At 43.0% G+C, this 17,921-nt stretch overlaps 1 protein-coding gene across 1 annotated transcript in view; it reads left to right on the forward strand.

The window, feature by feature from the left end:
* The first annotated feature begins 2,068 nt into the window (after positions 1 to 2,068).
* FMO3 (flavin containing dimethylaniline monoxygenase 3) overlaps positions 2,069 to 17,921 on the forward strand; it is a 16,991-nt gene continuing 1,138 nt past the window's right edge. The window contains exons 1-7 of the mRNA XM_019647840.1: positions 2,069 to 2,368; positions 6,849 to 7,037; positions 8,278 to 8,440; positions 10,117 to 10,259; positions 12,217 to 12,416; positions 14,481 to 14,836; positions 16,838 to 16,910. Of these exons, the coding sequence (XP_019503385.1) occupies positions 2,237 to 2,368; positions 6,849 to 7,037; positions 8,278 to 8,440; positions 10,117 to 10,259; positions 12,217 to 12,416; positions 14,481 to 14,836; positions 16,838 to 16,910 (1,256 nt within the window). The 5' untranslated portion in view covers positions 2,069 to 2,236. The remainder of the gene's footprint in view (positions 2,369 to 6,848; positions 7,038 to 8,277; positions 8,441 to 10,116; positions 10,260 to 12,216; positions 12,417 to 14,480; positions 14,837 to 16,837; positions 16,911 to 17,921) is intronic.

Below are 17,921 nucleotides of genomic sequence, written 5' to 3' on the forward strand. Positions count from 1 at the left end.
TCACTGGCCCTCATATGTGGGATCCGAACCGGGGCCCTCTGGTGTCCCAAGCCAGTTCTAAACCATCGCGCCACTCGGCCGGCCCTCTGTTTTCTTCTTTTAAGGTGAGGATCCTGACACACCTCAGCTGGTTATTTCAAGTGAAAAAAAAAATTTTTTTTTTTAAGATAGGAGTGAATCTACTAAGTTTACTTAAAACACATTCATTTCAAGTGACTATGTAATAGTCACCAAAACACAATATGCATAATTAAGTTTCAAATACTGGAATCTTAAAGTATATATTCTTTGACCACAGTGCCATTAGATTTGAAATCAATAAGATAGCTAGAAAATCCCAATATATGGAAGATATCAAATAGCAATCTTAAATAACCTACAGTCAAATAAAAAAAAATCACAAAGGAAATGAAAATGCATTTTCATTTAGAATGATAATGAAAATTTATAGAAAACATCTAAAGCACTGTATAGAGAGCAATGTATAGCTTTAAATAAATGTGTTAAAAATGAATAAATATACCTGTATCCTCCACTAAATCTATCTGGCTCCTGAGTTTCAAACAACAGGTAGTAAGATTTCAGATACAAGAGACTGGTCAGTAGGCTTATTCAGACTTATTTGGCTCCTGAGTTAAGATAGCAGTGTAGAAAACATTTAGGGGAAAATCACATTTAGGGAAAATTATAGATCTTACAGAATATTTAAATCTGGTTTTAGTAATTATTCTCTCACATAATAGTAAAAAAAAGGCCTCATGTATTCAAAATTGAATTACTTTACAGAGGGTTTATGGATTTATATCTCAAGGATTTCATAAGAATCTGCTCTTGTCAGAAAAAACAAATTTAAGGTAATTTTATGTAAATTTAAAGTTGTTATATGTAAAGTTGTTATAGTTATTAAAGCTATAACAAATTAGAATGAATTTTAACATATACCTCGAGGTAAGTATACATACACACAGGTATCAGTAACCTTTTGTGCAGCACCTGCTATTGACAAAGACTCTCTTAAAGCAAATTTTAGTTAAACTCCTGGGTCCCCTTTTGGACTCACCCTGGCCGGTGGGCTCTGTCCTTGAACCTACTGGTCCAGTTTTAACGAGAATCTTGCTGGGTCCACTTTAGGGGAAATCCTCTTCCTTTGATATCTGACCCAATTCTACATCCCCGGCCCTTGGGAGCTGACCACCCTAGATATCTGATCAAATTCCTTCTTCACCCAGGTCTGCCTTCAGCGAAACTCTTGCTGTCAAGTAGCTTAGCCAGAAGGCACTGGTAACCCGGGTGTTTCCTTCGAGTAATTTGCCATCCACTGACCCCCATCCTACTCCTTGGCTGTAAGTCTCCACTTGTCCTTGTTGTATTCAGTCTCTCTCTGCTACGGCACAACCCCACTGTAGTGGTACCCCAGAAAGGGGTCTGCCTTGCCGCCTTGAACAAGTGTCCGAGTAAATAATGCTTAACACTGTGTACCAGGCTCACATTAGGCCCGATCATGTGATTTCTAGTCCTCGCATTTACCCTGCTAGGTAAATATTAAAGTTTACCGATCAGGAATCTCTGATGTTCCCAGGGGCAGCCAAATTCAAACCTTGTGCTTTGTATGAGCGCTGCCAACGTTTGGAAATTTGGGGGGGGGGGCGCTTTGAGGAGCTCTGGCAGTCAGCTCTGGGGAGTTACTGGCATTTCGTTCCCTGGAAGCCAGGGCTGCCCGAGACCTGCAAGGCTCTGGGCAACGCTGCCGGGTGTGTCCTCCATCCTCCGCCCCGAACCACAGCACCCGGGAGAGAGAGACTCCGAGCTTCAGAGCATCAGGGTTCCCTCTCCCTAAGGCTCAGTTCCAGCCTTCAGGGCAAGACAAGAGGCAGGATTCCCATGTCGGTCCCAGTCCAGACAAGTGGCTGGAGGGCCCGGCCGGGCCCACAGGCTCCGGGACAGAAAGCCAGGTCAGGGTGCAGGCGTTTCCACGACCCCAGAGTCCACTCACAGTCCCGCCGGCCCGGCCCTGCACTGGCCGCGCGTGCGTCCCCCGTGCGCGCTCAGGCACACAGCAAGCGTCCCCAGGTCCTATCGCAGCTCCCAGGGGCCCTGCCGCGGGCGGGGCCAGGCTCGCCCTGGAGACCACAACCCGCCCGCCCAGACCCAGCCCCTGGGACTCTACTGAAAACCTATAAGTATTCAGGGACACTCTTATGAAGAAATCGCTCTCTAGACCTTCCTACAGGAAACCATGGTGAAGACAGTGGCCATCGTCGGAGCAGGTGTCAGTGGCTTGGCTGCCATACGCTGCTGCCTGGAAGAGGGGCTGCAGCCCACCTGCTTTGAAAGGGGCAACGATGTTGGGGGCCTGTGGAAATTTTCGGTGAGTGGCACATTGCTGGGATACCAACAGAAGGGAGAGGGGTTCTACAGCAAATTCGACCTGATCAGTTCTGATTCAGACTTAGAGGTAGGTCCTAAAAGTTCCAGCTCTGGAAAGCAAAATCTCTCTCCCATCCTACTAACGTCCAACCATTCAAAACAACCATTTGTGCATGTCATCAGGGCTTATCCTGAAAAAGACATCTCCAACTTATTAAATAATGCCACCAGCCTGACAGAGCCCAGATCACCTGGCTGTAATGTCAGTAATTAGCCAAAATAGGGATTCTAGCCCTATTGCTCTTAAATCCCTGGAACATGGGGGGAAAGAAAAAGAAAAACAGACTGGGGTCAGGAGTCCCAAGTTCTAATCTCAAAACTCAAGTTTTCTAAGTATATAGATTTTAGGCAAGACACTTTTTTCTTTCTGGACCTCAAATGCTCACTTGTCAAATGCAGAGGTTGGAAATTAAGTTATTGCTCATGTGCCTTCCAATTCTAACAGGTTCTGATTCTATAATGAACTGATGTCTATTGCGCAGACATTGTAAGTTATTATAAATGATGATGGTGTGTATTGTGTGTGTGGTTGTCGAATACACTGTGAGCTCCAAATCCAGAGGAAAAAATGATTGTCTCTGCCATTCAGGCTCATTGTTGTAGAAATAATGTAATCAGGAAATATTCATTATAAACACAATTTTTCAAATTTCAAAAGCTGGGTTTGGGGAAACTTCTAGCCTTTCTGTCATGAGTTTTCCAACCATTGTTATTGGATATAGATGACACATATTTGGCCTGAAGACATTATTACATCCACAACATTCATCTTGTAACGATAGTCTATCCTGGCCTCGGTTATAGCCCAACCTACACAACAGGTTGCCCTAATAAAGTATATTGGTGCTGACTCAGGAGACATATGTGTTCATCTCAAGAGCTTTTAGTAAAAAACATTAACGGGGGCGGGGGGCCTATAACCCTGAAAACATTACATATGACATAAGATCATTAATTTTTATTTTTCATTAGGGAATAATCAAGAGGTTTTTTGTGGGTGCTTTTTTTTTTAAGAATTCGATTTTCTTTATTTACATTTGCTCAGGGAGATGTGGCCATTGAGCCTAAATCATGAAATGGTTCTCTCTTAGCTCATTAGCAATGAAATGCTGCTTGAGCATCTATTTTGGCCAAGTTGTGTACTAGGTACGAGGCTGACTAATGTGACATAATCACTCTACATGAATGGTTTCCACTCCTGTTGGTGAAGCAAACCATCCTATAGGTCCACAGTTCCTTTGATAGGAAAGGGGCAAAAGCCCATTTGATAGCAAACCCTATCCTGAAGTCATATGGTCAGAAAACATGAGTGGAAGGCACAAGGCTACTTATAGCCTTTATCTGTCCCACTTTGGGCTTCACTGAAGAAATGTTTTTGCATTTGATGATAGGGTGCTGCCCAAAATCTCACTAGGAGTCTTATGGAAACATATTCCCCAAGTCTACAAATCCCAAAATATAACTGGCCCTAAGAGTTTCAAATAAGAGATTACAGAACTTTACAACAACAAGATAGCCCTTGGTGATGGTCAACTTAATGAACACGCGCCTTGAGATTTAGAAGAGGGTGGACAGCTGAATTCTTAGCAAGTCCAGGGAGACTTCCCGCAGGGGTAGCACTTAGCTGGGACTTGAAGGATTCCTCAGACAAGGAAAGGAGAGGGCCACTCTGTGACACAACTGCAGAGAGTGCCATTCCCATGGTAACATGAGGAGGGAACCCTGTAGACAAGCAGTCACCGACAGTGTGCCAGTACCACATGAGAGAGGCGTTTAGGTAGAGAGTTACCAGCAAGCAATCCATGAACAGCACAGAGAAGGCTGTGATCATGGACCATCCAGGGGTCTGTAAATTATCTAGGGCAGCTGGATCAAAAAGTTTATTTAATGAAGCCACAGGTAACAGATTGATAAGGTACAAAGTCCAACTCTGGGTTATTCAAAAGAGAGAGTATGTCTTTTCCCTAAGGTCACTGTGTAGACATGGAATTCTATCCTGTGAGGATGTGAACACATACAAATATTCAAAACCTCAGCCCCCTCCACACATCTACCCCTTCCTTCTCTTTGAAGAAAGTTGGTTGGGTACAATGTATAATCGGAGAGGGGTTTCTGCAAATGAGTTACATAAGCTTTCATCATGCAAGCCCTGTTAGGCACAAGGCGTTCCAGCTGAGAAACCTAATAATCCTGAACGTTTCACTGTGTGCTTTTCCTGTACAATGGAAACTAGATGCAGTTTAAACATTAGTAGGCTGAATAAGCATGTTTTGAGTTTCCTATAGCTTTAATAGAACATCACGACCTCAAAAGCTTTTAATCTGCTGTAAAAGAGGCTGCTCAATAAGCTGTGGAAAATGGGTCAGGATCATGGGGACTGCAGAAGTGGAAAACAGAACACCTGCATTTCTGTTCTACTTATTCACTTGACTTAGTCATTCATTTATTCACTCAGCAGACACATATTTGTGTCCACTACATACAGCTGCAGATAGGAGGTACAGCAGGCAGCCAGTGTTTTCAAAGCAGAGCGAAAGCAAGCAGCAAAATTACTATAATACAAGTGAACGTGATTAGGGTCGTTTGGAGTGTGGTAGAGGTGGCGATGACTCCCAGATGACAAGGAAAGGCTTGAGAAAGGGGCCACCATCTAAGCTGGACCTTGAGGATGGATGTCTACCAGCAGGAATGAGATTGATACGCAGAGATGGAATACGAAAGAAGGTCAAGGCAGACGACTAAAATGCATGCACAGCTTTCTTGAACCAGCCTCCGACTTTGCCCTCAAGTCGCTTATGTCCTGACAGGGAAGAGGAGACATGGACGCAGTTAGAACCATAGACAGATGGTGACAATGTATCTGCAGCTGCTGGGATCTCTGGGTCTGGGGCAAGCTCTCCCAGCCAGAGGCAGAGTCTGAGCTTCATTTCCTCCATATTGCCTCAAACCACCCCACACATTGAAATAAGGAAAGTGCGAACTCTCTGGAGCAACTGTCTGTTGCTGAAGAATACGTCTTTTGTTTGGAGAAAGAACATAGATGTATTATTATATAGTCCACAGATTTAGGGGGAAAAAACTTTAAGGAGCTTTTTAGGGTATAAGTACAAGGAGCTCTAGGACACATATCCTTCTCTCCTCGTGTTCTGACTGGCTAGGATCCAGGGGCCAAAGGGCAGAGATTCATCAATGATGGAAATGGTCCAAGAGCAGAATCGTACATCTTTTTTTACCCAGTCCCCAGGCCGCGGTTCAGCCCTCCCTCCCTCCAGTGGGCAGCTGAGAAACCTCCTTCCCACCTCTCCTTCTCTCTATCATCAACGAAAGGAGGCAGCTGTGAGTGAACCCGGGGGAAGACACAAACCTCAGAACCTGCCACGCACCCATTCACCCTCTTCCTGATCTGAGCAGAAATTCCCAACTGAGGTTTTAAAAGTTAAAATCTCTGAGCTTAGCGGTGCTGAGAAATACAGCGACCATGAGGAGAGGACGCTTTATTTTCAACTTGAGGCGAAACCCTGAAGCCTGAGGCCGCCCCCGAGAGACACGCTGTTCCCAGTTCCTCCAGGCACTTCATGTCTCTGTCTTCCAGAGGTCAGCTGGGGCTGGAGGGGAATAAATAACTGGAATCCAACTGCCACAGGCCATTCAATCCTTCGGGATTGGGGGAAGCGGACGCTGCCCGCTTTTAAATGCGCTGGCAAGGCAGCCCATTGTGCCCCATGCCTCTCCCTGGTGAGTTAAGGAGTTCCTCAAGCACGGAATTCATTACAGCAGAGCAGTGGCTCCCAAAGTGTGGTCCCTAGCCCAGGAGCAGCAGTGCCACCTGGCTCTTGTTAGAAATGCACGTTCTCAGGCCTCAATCCAGAATCAGAAACTCTGGGGGCGGGCCCAGCAATCTAAGGACTGAGGAGCCCTTCAGGTGATTCTCATGACGTCAGAATTGGGAAACCACTTCGAGAGAGGGCTCACGGAGTTCCATTCATATAGCCAATCAAATAGGCTTAAAGCAGCAGCCTCCTTTGGACCATTTCCTTGTGTGGTTTATTGTTTTTTTTTATTATTATTGTGTAACATGAGTATGTTATCAGTACCAGTGCTGTGAATGGATAAAGAAAACTCTACGGGATTCAAAACACGGAGCTAATCCTGGGGGTAATTAGGGTGAGAGGACCGAGGTGGACAGCAGCCAGCTCTGCGCCAGGTCCTGTGATAAAGGCTTTTCTTTCCATATCTTACAGAGACCTGTGAACTTTTGTTTTTCATGGGTCTTTGGGGTTTTATTATTATTATTATTATTATTATTATTATTATTATTATTTTACATACAAAAATTTTTTAGTCAAACAAGAATTGAATATTCACTGAAGGGAATACCATTCTTGGCTTCCTTTTCTTTCAAGCTTTCTGATTCTTCCTAGGACCAAACGGAAGAAGGCAGAGGCAGTATTTACACTTCGGTATTCACCAACTCTTCTAAAGAGATGATGTGCTACCCAGACTTCCCATACCCTGACGATTACCCCAACTTCATGCACAACAGCAAGCTCCAGGAATACATAAAGACATTTGCCCAAAAGAAGGATCTTTTAAGATACATACAATTTGAGGTAAGAGCCTTGTGACTGGTGGTGTTGATAACAGTATGTTTACGGGTTAGAGCAGAAGCAAGGACATAGCACTGTGCTACAGAAATCAGAGCCAAACGGTTGGACGCCTCACCCATCAGAGGCAAGGTACGGGTTCGGATTATAAAGTATTCATGCATTGTTTTTTTGTTTTTGTTTTTGTCCCTAAACATGTCCCCCAGGAGTCTCTGAGAGCTTTTAAAATGCCATAGGAAATGCTGGAAGCAGCCATTCCATCCCAGTGTCCTCTCTATCCTCATGCTCTCACATTTTAGGAATAATCCCAAACTCTTTAGTCCATATTTAGACTTCATGTCAATGAGTCTGGCTCAAGAAAACACAGCATTCACTAGAGAGTCTTCCATTATGAAGAGAGTAGCAATTTAAATGAATGATGGATACCGTCTTTTTCCACATCTTTCCCACACGTGGCCCCTTAGACCAGGAGCCTTAGGAGTCATAGTGTAGAGGCACTGTCTCTGTAAATAACAAATGATGCTTTCCATTTGTTTAGAACTCTTAACCTGAATGTATCACTGTTACGTACAGAGCACATATGCTTAGGAAACTAAACTGCAAAATTGTGAATTGGGATTGTGTATAATTTTATTTCATTAAAATAACAAATAAAATTGTATTATACATAATCCCAATTGTAATTATTAATTATACTAATTAAATAATTATAATTTAAATTATAACTTAATTAAATTAATTAGAATTAAATATAGCTATAATTGTATTTCATATAATTTAATTTTTACATATACTTATGTAATAGTCATACTGTGGAAGTGGCTGAGATTTCCAAAGGACAATGTTTATCCAGAGCAAAGGAGAGACTAAGGGTGGAACCCTAAGACACTTCTATATTTATGGAATATATGGAAGATGAGTTCAAAGAGGAAGAAACTGTGAATGCCTGTGGAGGGTGGCAGTATGCAAAACGGCATGGCATCTTTCACCAGCACACTTAGTGTTATATACCCCAAATTTACTAACTAGATGTCAAAAGAGTAAATATACCCCAGTGAGTCATTTTCCTGTGAGGCCTAAAGAGTCACTGTGACTCCATTTTTAACCTCTTCCCATACATTTCTCAGGGACCAGGAGACCTCATAACAATTATGTCCTCCACAGAAACACTGGTAAATAAATAAACAAATATACAAACAGATACAGAATTATAAGTAGAAGGAATTTCTTTCTGATTTTCTTTAAGACACTGGTTACTAGAATCAAGAAATGTCCCAGCTTCTTACTGACTGGCCAATGGGAAGTTGTTACGGAAAAGAGTGGGAAGCAGGAAACTACTACTTTTGATGCCGTGATGGTTTGTTCGGGACATCACGCATACCCCAATCTGCCAAAGGATTCTTTTCCTGGTAAGTTTGGAAAATACATAGCAATCTGGGGATGCATATACAAACATCAAGGCTGGAATAGCTCTTTCCATAGATTATACATAATGATTATTAAGGTTCCAAAGATTTCAAAACAAAGCTATTAAGTTTGGTGATATGTAAAATACAGTAATAACTGGCCTCTTGAACCCCTATACTAAAAGAATCAAGGACCTGTAAGTCAGAGACAAGATGAAGACACGGGTCATTATCTTAGACACAGCAACCGGAACTTAAGTCCTGACTGCACTGGGATGTCTGAGTGAAGGTACAGTCACAAAAGTAGAGTCCAACTGCCAAACGATTAAAGAAAGTCACATTTGGTTATGTTATTTATAACATACACATATTCGTTATTTATAGAGGGAACCTGGGTTTTCTAATTTCATATATGTCCACATTTCGCAAATTAACTTTAGAAATCTCAGTGAGTGTGTGTGAGTGTGTGTGTGTGTGTGTGTGTGTGCGTGTGCGCGCGCACGCAGTGGCATACTCTATTACTATATAAAAACGACTACATCAAATAAATACAATACGCAAGCAACTTTCCTCCCTTGCTCCCTCCCTTCTTTCCTTACTTGCAACAGGAACACAAGTCCACTCAAAACTATTGGAGTTTCCATCTCAGGGCATGAATGTCATAGGCCAAAATAATTGAAAGAGTAGAGATTCAGGGACAATAGAAGATCAAAACCATTCATGTTAAGAGGTAGTATATTTCCTGTAAGCTGACAATAAATAGTGTAGGCTCAGAACAGCTGGGCTCAGCTCCTTTTTTCACTGGTTCTTTACCATCTGACCACAGAGAAGTCACTTAGTTACCTCAATTTCCTTGTCTTTTAAAATAGAGATAATGCCAGTACCTACTATTCAGAGATGTTATCAAGGTTAACGGTTAAAATGGTTAAAATATGTAAAACCTTTGGCAGAGGGCCTCGCCCACAGTCAATAAATATTAGTTATTATTATTATAAAAATAGAATTGCTCATATCTTACAGGGTTTGTTTTTTAAAGGTACTAAATGTAATTATTTGGGGGTTTTGTGTCAAAAACCACCAAAAAGATAAATACATTGCTACTAGGGAACCTTTTTTTTTTTTTTTTTTATTGGGGAATTGGGGGATGGGAACAGTGCTGGGGACTTGGGGAAAGGGGAACAGACAAGTTGCTGTCGTTTTGTTCTTCAATCTAGTTGTGGAGGATGTTGCTTCACTGGCCCAAGTTGGCACCATCATTGCGCTCTTCTCTGGCGAGGCAGATCAGTCGCCGGCTTCTGGACGGCCGCTCACTGCGGCTGCTGGCCGCTCACGCTGGCTGCTGGCCACACATGGTAGCCCATGGCAATCCACTGCCACAGGGACTGCAGCCCACGCCGTCGCCGGCGACTCATGGCAGCCCAGCTCCAGGTTGAGCTGTTGTTCAGCATCTTAGCTGTGGAGGGCAGTGTCACTGGCCCTCATATGTGGGATCCGAACCGGGGCCCTCTGGCATCCCAAGCAAGTTCTTAACCATCGCGCCACTCGGCCGGCCCGAACCTTTTTTTTTTTTTTTAAATAAGACTGATAATATAAAGTCTAAAATTAAAAATGCCAAAGAAAGTGGGTCTTTATCATTTCTTCGGAAAATCAACTCAAACCACTCCCCATGTTCCACTTAGGCCTGGACCAGTTTCAAGGTCACTGCTTCCACAGCTGGGACTATAAGGGCCCAGACACCTTCAAGGGGAAGAGGGTCCTTGTGATTGGCCTGGGGAACTCGGCATGTGACATTGCTGTTGAGCTCAGTCGTCTGGCTGCACAGGTAAATGATCTAAAAGGTGTAGGGAAACAAACCTACAGTATGGCTGCGCTGCTAAATCAACAGCCCAAGTCAGCCCCGAGGATGGCGTCTGTCATGTCAGACCACAAGGGGTCCCTCCCTCTGTTGTACATGCCCCTTAAATCAGGGGAGACTTGACGCATTCTCCTTGTGAAGCAAGGTAATGTGGGCCATGCTAGCAAGAAACTACATTCTACTGGAACAAGAGGTGAGAGAGACAGATAGAGCGAGCGAGCATTTTTGTTTTCACTACATGTTCTGATCACTTCGAAGCAAAGTGACAGCTAGTCAGACTCGACCTTTATTTATTAGCAGTATTTCTTATTGTGTACCATGCACAACATACTGTGCATCCCTCTCTGAAGGTCTGGTAGCTACACAAGATTTCGTTCTTACTATTGTTTAATCCATTCAACAACCAATGCCCAATAAATAGCAGGCCTTTTTATGTGTCGGAATTGTCAGACTAGAAATAGACACGGATATAAATCAGAGGGTCTCCTGGCTTGAAGGAGTAGACAATAGGTAGAAATGGGACACCAAATAGGCTGACTATTGCAAAGGAGGTAATGAGACTTCAGTGACATTAGGTGTGGCGGTGGCAGCATTGTGAAAAGAGAAGCTGGCTTAGGCGGGGTGGCGTCAAGGGACACATCCCAGGAGACTCTAAGCTATATCATATGGGACCCGTAGACCTTGAAGAAACAACATATTTTCAAGGAAATAGGTACTCAGTAAATAAGTTCTTAAATGCATGTACATAAGAGCTAAGGTATTTTTTAAAAGTCAAATTCCCTTGGGTTATCAGAAAAGTGATACAGTGGGCAAGCTCTTGGGTTTGTCTCAGGGCTGAGGCAGCTGCCCCAGTTTGGGATGCCCAGCAAGGTGTGGGGTGGGTGTGTAGGGAGAACTAGGAAAAGAGACCAGGGCCAGAGAACAGAACTAAATCCTTGACATCTCCTCAGCCTAATTTCAGCTGCAGATGTAGGTACATTTCCACTACCCAACCCAGCAACCACCACCACCCACCAGCACTGAGGTCCACTGGATTGGCTGGTTTTACCAGACCTACCATCTTAGTCTGTGAGTGTCTCAAGAATAAACCTGTCACAGGTGAATACGAGGTCAGACAGTTAAGTTCGCAAACTCAACCTAGAAAAAGCACTACATACCTCATTGCTGAACATCGCTATGGTCACCAGCTAGTACTCCCCTTGGGAAGCTATGCACCGAACCAGCACCTAGTCCACCCTTCAAAGCAATTTTGGAACTTATTTCTGGAATGGCCATCAGAGCTGTTGTCTTATTACCATGGGTGTCCTAAATGTCATCAAAATGTCTTCCTTTCAATATTTCCTTTATCTTCGGGTAAAGACAGAAGTCATTGGGAGTCAGATCAGGTGAGTAGGGAGGGTGTTCCAACACAGTTATTTGTTTCCTGGCTAAAAACTTCCTCACAGACAGTGCCGTGTGAGCTGCTGCATTGTCGTGATGCAAGAGCCATGAATTGTTGGCGAAAGTTTAGGTCATCTAACTTTTTCATGCAGCCTTTTTAGCACTTCCAAATAGTAAACTTGGTAAACTGTTTGTCCAGTTGGTACAAATTCATCATGAATAACCCTTCTGATATCCAAAAAGGGTAGCAACATCATTGCAGTGAGTTCATGAACTTAATTGTCAGACCTCGTACAGAGTCCTCTTTGTTCCAAGATGTTAGGGTTTTGTTCTTTTAACAGCTGTGCACTCACCCTCTGGGTGGAGAGGGGGCACAGTTCTGGATCGACTTCATTTCAGTCGTGGACTACCCATCTTGACGCACCTCTGTACAGGTGCTCCTGCCAGGGTATTGAGGGAAAGTGTGGAGGTGTCCATAGAGTTGCATTGTATCTGCTTACTTCTTACAGAGTGATATTGAAATCTATGCTGCCTTCCCCACCAGGTCATCATGAGCACCAGAAGTGGTTCCTGGATCATGAGCCGGGGTTGGGATGATGGATATCCCTGGGACATGGTGTGCATTACCCGCTTTGCATCCTTTCTCCAGAGTGTCCTTCCTTCATTTGTCTCTGACTGGTTATATGTCAAGCAGATGAACTCACGGTTTAAGCATGAGAACTATGGCCTGATGCCTTTAAATGGGTACGACAAATAATGCATACTTATCATTCAAAAGAGTGGGGCACTAGTTTACGTTGAATTCTTTTTCTCTGAGTCTTACTTTAGTTGGCTCACTGAGGCTGGTGGTATTCAACTGAGGACTGCATAGGTGGCACGGTATGCCCAGAGACCATGTACGGGATAAAAATCTTACTGAAATGAGTCTCATTGGGAAAGGCATATGGAAGAATACAAAACGGGGTGGAGTAGACAGTTAGGTCACCCTAACATGCAGAATTCAGTTGTGGTAGCTACAAGCTACAGCAGAGAATTTTGAGGGCTGGAACAACTCATAAATTGTGTGTGTGTTCAGTGGAGGGGGGGGCAAAAGGGGAGTATTGAGAAATATCTTATCCATGAATTTGGATGAATGAGGATAGAAATAATAATAATAGTAATACCTATTTCTCAAGATTGTTGTATTCAGGAAGACAAAGAATGTAACACTTACTTTGTAAACTAGAAAGCTTCACAAAATATTGGTCTCTCAGAGGAACAATTAGCCAAGTGGTGGTCATCAACATGACTCAGCAGCAGGAAGACTCAAAACAAAAGTGCCACCTCCTCCACCACAGAAGGGTGACACTTTTGCAGGATGGTCAGGAGGCAGGGGACATTTCCGGCACTCGGGAGTCACAGAACTGAGAAGCCAATCAAATTCACAAGATTCATGTATGTCCTTCTCTATGGAGACAGAGCCCAACACCTGAGAAAGGCATTCTCGTTAGAAGAATCACTATATCAATAATAAAAAAAAAATAGTGAAGTGGGTAAGAAAAGAAAGAATTCACTAAGAAATTTCACTTTGGGGCCCATGCTAGCAAGTGTTTCGTTGTGTTTAGAAAAGCAGGTTAAAGAAAAAGAAGAGGGAAGTGGGAATTGGAATAGCAAATGTCAGAGCTAGGAGCCCAACCCTCACTTCGCAGCACTTCTCCTACCTCATCTGACAGACTGCTAGGAACAAACAAACGAAAAATGTTGACTTCATGCATTTAAAATTATGCTTAATGTAATAGCAGTCCCAAAGCTTGCGCTGGTTAAGGCTCTTTTGTCTTGTGAGGGTAACTGCAAATTGTATTTGGGTTTTGTCCTTTAAACAATTAAAACATTGTTTTGGAAATCCACTCCTAAGAACTAAGTTCCCTCCCAGAAACGGTCCCAAGTTCCTAGGAGTCAGAGGTAGGGGAGGGGAGAGAAAAGCAGGTGTCACCGTGACCTACTTTGTATTACTTCATAAGGTAAAGAAAGAGGCTGCAAGATTATATAGAGGTGGAGAACAGTGTGGAAGTAGAGGAACAAAGTCCAAGATTTTTAAAGTGTCTCAATGTTTGAGATCGTTGCCCAAACCCTTGAAGGAAACTTAACTCAAAATGAAGAATGTCCTCAAAACAACATCATTCCTAGAATTTTGGCAACTGAAGTACAGTCTCAAAGGTGTTACCCTTTCTTTTGTGACCACAGCTGATGAAAGGAAGCCAAAGGTGGCAATAACACATGCCACCCCAGCCAATCTGGTTCTCTCACGTATGATGAGACCTTTGTTACAATGATGGTTCACTTATAAGCACACTTTTAAGTGCTTTACAGATAATTGCTCATGTGATTCTCACAACAACCCTGTGGGGTAGATTCTCTATTATCCTCATTTAACACATAAAGAAACAAATGCAGAGAAGTAACAGCTAGTTTATACATTTGAGCCGGTTTATACATTTGGGTCTTCTGGCTGCAGAGTCAGCACTCTTAACCGTTTTTATTATGTCAAGGAATTAGCCTGGTTCTAACCTATTTGGTGAGTCTTCAAATAGTATGAAGTACCCATAAGAGAATCTTCAAGTTTCAAGGGGCCAAAAGAGGCAGCTCAGACAGAAATTCTTAAGGATTATTCCAGGCAATACGAAAGGAATTGCCCCCCCCCCAAAAAAAAGGGTCCTCATGCTGACGTTTAACCGCTCAAATGTGGTTTCAAGGCCATGGGCTGTTGTAGGTATTTAGGGAAAATGAAACACTTGACAGCAAAGGCCTTGTCCCTTCGTTTCTGCACAGCACCCTGAGGAAAGAGCCTGTGTTCAATGATGAGCTGCCATCGCGCATCCTGACTGGTGACGTGTCCATCAAGCCCAGTGTGAAGAAGTTCACGGAGACCTCTGCCGTGTTTGAGGATGGGACCGTGTTTGAGGCTGTTGACTTTGTCATCTTCGCCACAGGCTATCATTACAACTACCCCTTCCTCGATGACTCCATCATCAAGAGCAGAAACAATGAGGTCACCTTGTTTAAAGGCGTATTCCCCCCGCTGATGGAGAAGCCAACCTTGGCTGTGGTTGGCCTTGTCCAGTCCCTCGGGGCTGCCATCCCCACAGTTGACCTGCAAGCCCGCTGGATTGCTAAAGTGTTTACAAGTAGGTGGGCCATCCCGTCTCTCATTCATGTAGCCAGTGGACATTTATTGAGCACCGGCTGTATACCAAGCACTGTGCTAGGTGCTAGTGATATAAAGAGAACATGACAGAATGTTCCTGAGCTTCAACGAGCTTAAAATAGAGTGAGGGGAGTGCCCCCAGAGGGGAAATTCTAGAGTGTTCTGAGGGGAGTTAGGCAGGGAGTCATTCCATGAGGAGGGAACAGCATGAGGAAAGGCCTAAAGGTGAGGAGCCACATGGAGTGTGTAAGGATCTAGAAACATTTTGGGGTGACAGAATATAAAGCAGAAGCAGGCAGTGGCAAGAAACAAAGGAAGGAACCCGAGCGTGGAGGGCCTTACAAGCTATGTGAAAGAGCTTAGACTTCCAGTCATGGAATTGTAAGGACTTCGCAAGGCTTTAAGCCAGAGAAGGAGAGCAGAGGTGAAATGTCAAAACACATCACAAAGGTGGGAAAGGCCTTGTCAGGGTCATGCTGGAAGCCTTGCTGGTGTCAATCTGTGTCAGAACAACAATGCCAGGTCACTCCTACTCTATTGACCACCTTCTCCCCCTCCCTCCACTCTCAGCTCCGCGGTCTGCAGGGGCTACAAGTATGTTTATGTGAAAAAATCAAGAATACAAGGATTATAGGGAGAAAGGCAAGGTCTCAGACATATTGATTTAATGAAGTCCAATTCTATTGATCATCACTGTTATTGAAAGCATTATTTTAGTCAAAGTTTCGAGAATCTTGGCCAATAGAGGTATACCTTATATTACATCCTGTCCATAAAAACTTAGACTACAGGTAATGGAGAAAATGTTACGATCATAGAGTGTATGTGTAGGTTTTCTAAAAACGATGTGGATAAATAAGCTTCTATGTCAAATATACTGTGAAGGATCATTACTTAGTTTTAAAAGCCATGAAGTCTTTTGGAGAGGGTGCTCCCCTATAAAATACTCATATTATCTTTTTCTCTTGAAAGGAACAATAGTGCCTGGTGCCTGAGGTATTATAGGAAAACTGGATACGTTCATAAACCCCCCCCAAATTTACATGAAACAAAGGGTATCATTTATTCATTTGGCAAATATTTACGGGGCATCAACTATATGCCAAGTTCTGTGTTGGCACTTAGGCACAATGTCAAACAAAATGATCACAATTCTAGAGGGAGCACAGCAAACTCCTGACCACCAAGTACCAACAGACTGAGGGAAGATGCCAACAGTGAGAGGGTGGTCTTCACACACTGCAAATGCCATAACAACTTCTTGCCATTGTTACAAAGGCAAATGAGCTGTCGTCGGCCAGCAGAAGAAGCCCCCAGGGAGGTAGTGAAATTTACAAGAAATGAACATTTTTTGGCTGCCCCTTCTTTTTTAAAAATGTATTTTTCAATTCCAGTTGACATCAAATCTTATATTAGTTTCAGGTGTACAACATAGTGATTAGACACTCCTATACCTCACAAAATGATCGCCCTGATAAGTCTAGCACCCACAATCTCCTTGGCTGCAAGTTGATGCTGGAAAACCCATGCTTCCTTCCACTGTCCCATTTGAATTGCTATGTACCTTAGAGTGAACTGTTTTACCAGGTTATTTCTTGAAAGAATCCTCAATAAGAGGAGGCAAACACGAAATATGAAGAAATTGTTAAGCTATTATATCTATGAAGTGTACCTGAGCTGTACTGAGAATTTGGCTTTCTGTAATGTCGCAGGAATATGAGATTGGGTGATTTGAAGTTACAAATCCTTCTGCTGTCACCATCCCATTGCTTTGCCATTCCCAGAGCTAGTTTGTTGGCTTCTCACATCTTTGTATCTGTGAATTGTTATTCTACTAAAGACACCAAAGATAGCTCCTCTTGATACAAAATCTTTTAGGAATAGAGTGCATAAATACTGAATGAAATTCATCATGTGTCTCATTATACATTTCTGATTTCTTTGTCTTTTTCAATATTTTCTCTCTTCATTTCTTGTCTAGACTCATGTAGCCTGCCAACTACCAAGGAAATGATGGATGATATTGATGAGAAAATGGTGAAAAACCTCAAGTGGTAAGAATTGCCCTTGCTAATGAAGCAAATGGAACACTGGCTATAATCAAACAATCTTAGATGGGAAAATAATAGTCACTACATTTCTCCGGCATAACACTAGAGCACAGGTTCTCAAACAGGGGTGATTTTGCCCTCCAGGAGACATTCGGCAAAGTCTGAAAACATTTCTGGTCATTACAAGTGAAGAAGACATGCTACTGGCATCTAATGGGTAGAAATCAGGGATGTTGCTAAACATCCTACAGTTCAGAGGACTGTCCTCCTAAACAAAGAAGTATCCAGTTCAAAATCTCTGTAGTGCTGAGGTTCAGAAATGACTGTAACTCTTTTCCCAAGAGCTCCTTCTCATCAGTAATATAGTCTGTCATAACCACACCAATCAGACAAGAAAAAGAAATAAAAGGTATCCAGAGTGGAAAGGAAGAAGTAAAAGCATCACTATCTGCAAATAACGTAATATTCTCTGTAGAAAACCCTAAAGTATTCACCAAAACAACTATTCAAAGAAATGAATTCAGTCAAGTTGCTGGATACAAAATTAATTCAGAAGTTTGTTGCATTTCTAAATGCAACTAACAGACTATCAGAAAGAGAAATTAGGAAAACAATCCCACATACAGTTGCACCAAAAAGTATAAAATATCTAGGAATAAACTCATCAAAGGAAGTGAAAGACCTGTACTCAGAAAACTATAAGATATTGATGAAAGAAGTTGAAGAAGACACAAATAAATGAAACAATATACCGTGCTCATGGATTGGAAGAATTAATATCATTAAAATGTCCATACTACCTAAAGCAGTCTACAAATTCAATAAAATCCCTATCAAAATACCAATGGCGGGGCCGGCCGAGTGGCGCGATTGTTAAGAACTGGCTTGGGATGCCAGAGGGCCCCGGTTCGGATCCCACATATGAGGGCCAGTGATACTGCCCTCCACAGCTAAGATGCTGAACAACAGCTCAACCTGGAGCTGGGCTGCCGTGGGTCGCCTGCGACGGCGTAG

The sequence above is a fragment of the Hipposideros armiger genome, unplaced genomic scaffold (genome assembly GCF_001890085.2).
Source record: "Hipposideros armiger isolate ML-2016 unplaced genomic scaffold, ASM189008v1 scaffold_6, whole genome shotgun sequence".
NCBI classification, from domain to species: Eukaryota; Metazoa; Chordata; class Mammalia; order Chiroptera; family Hipposideridae; genus Hipposideros; species Hipposideros armiger.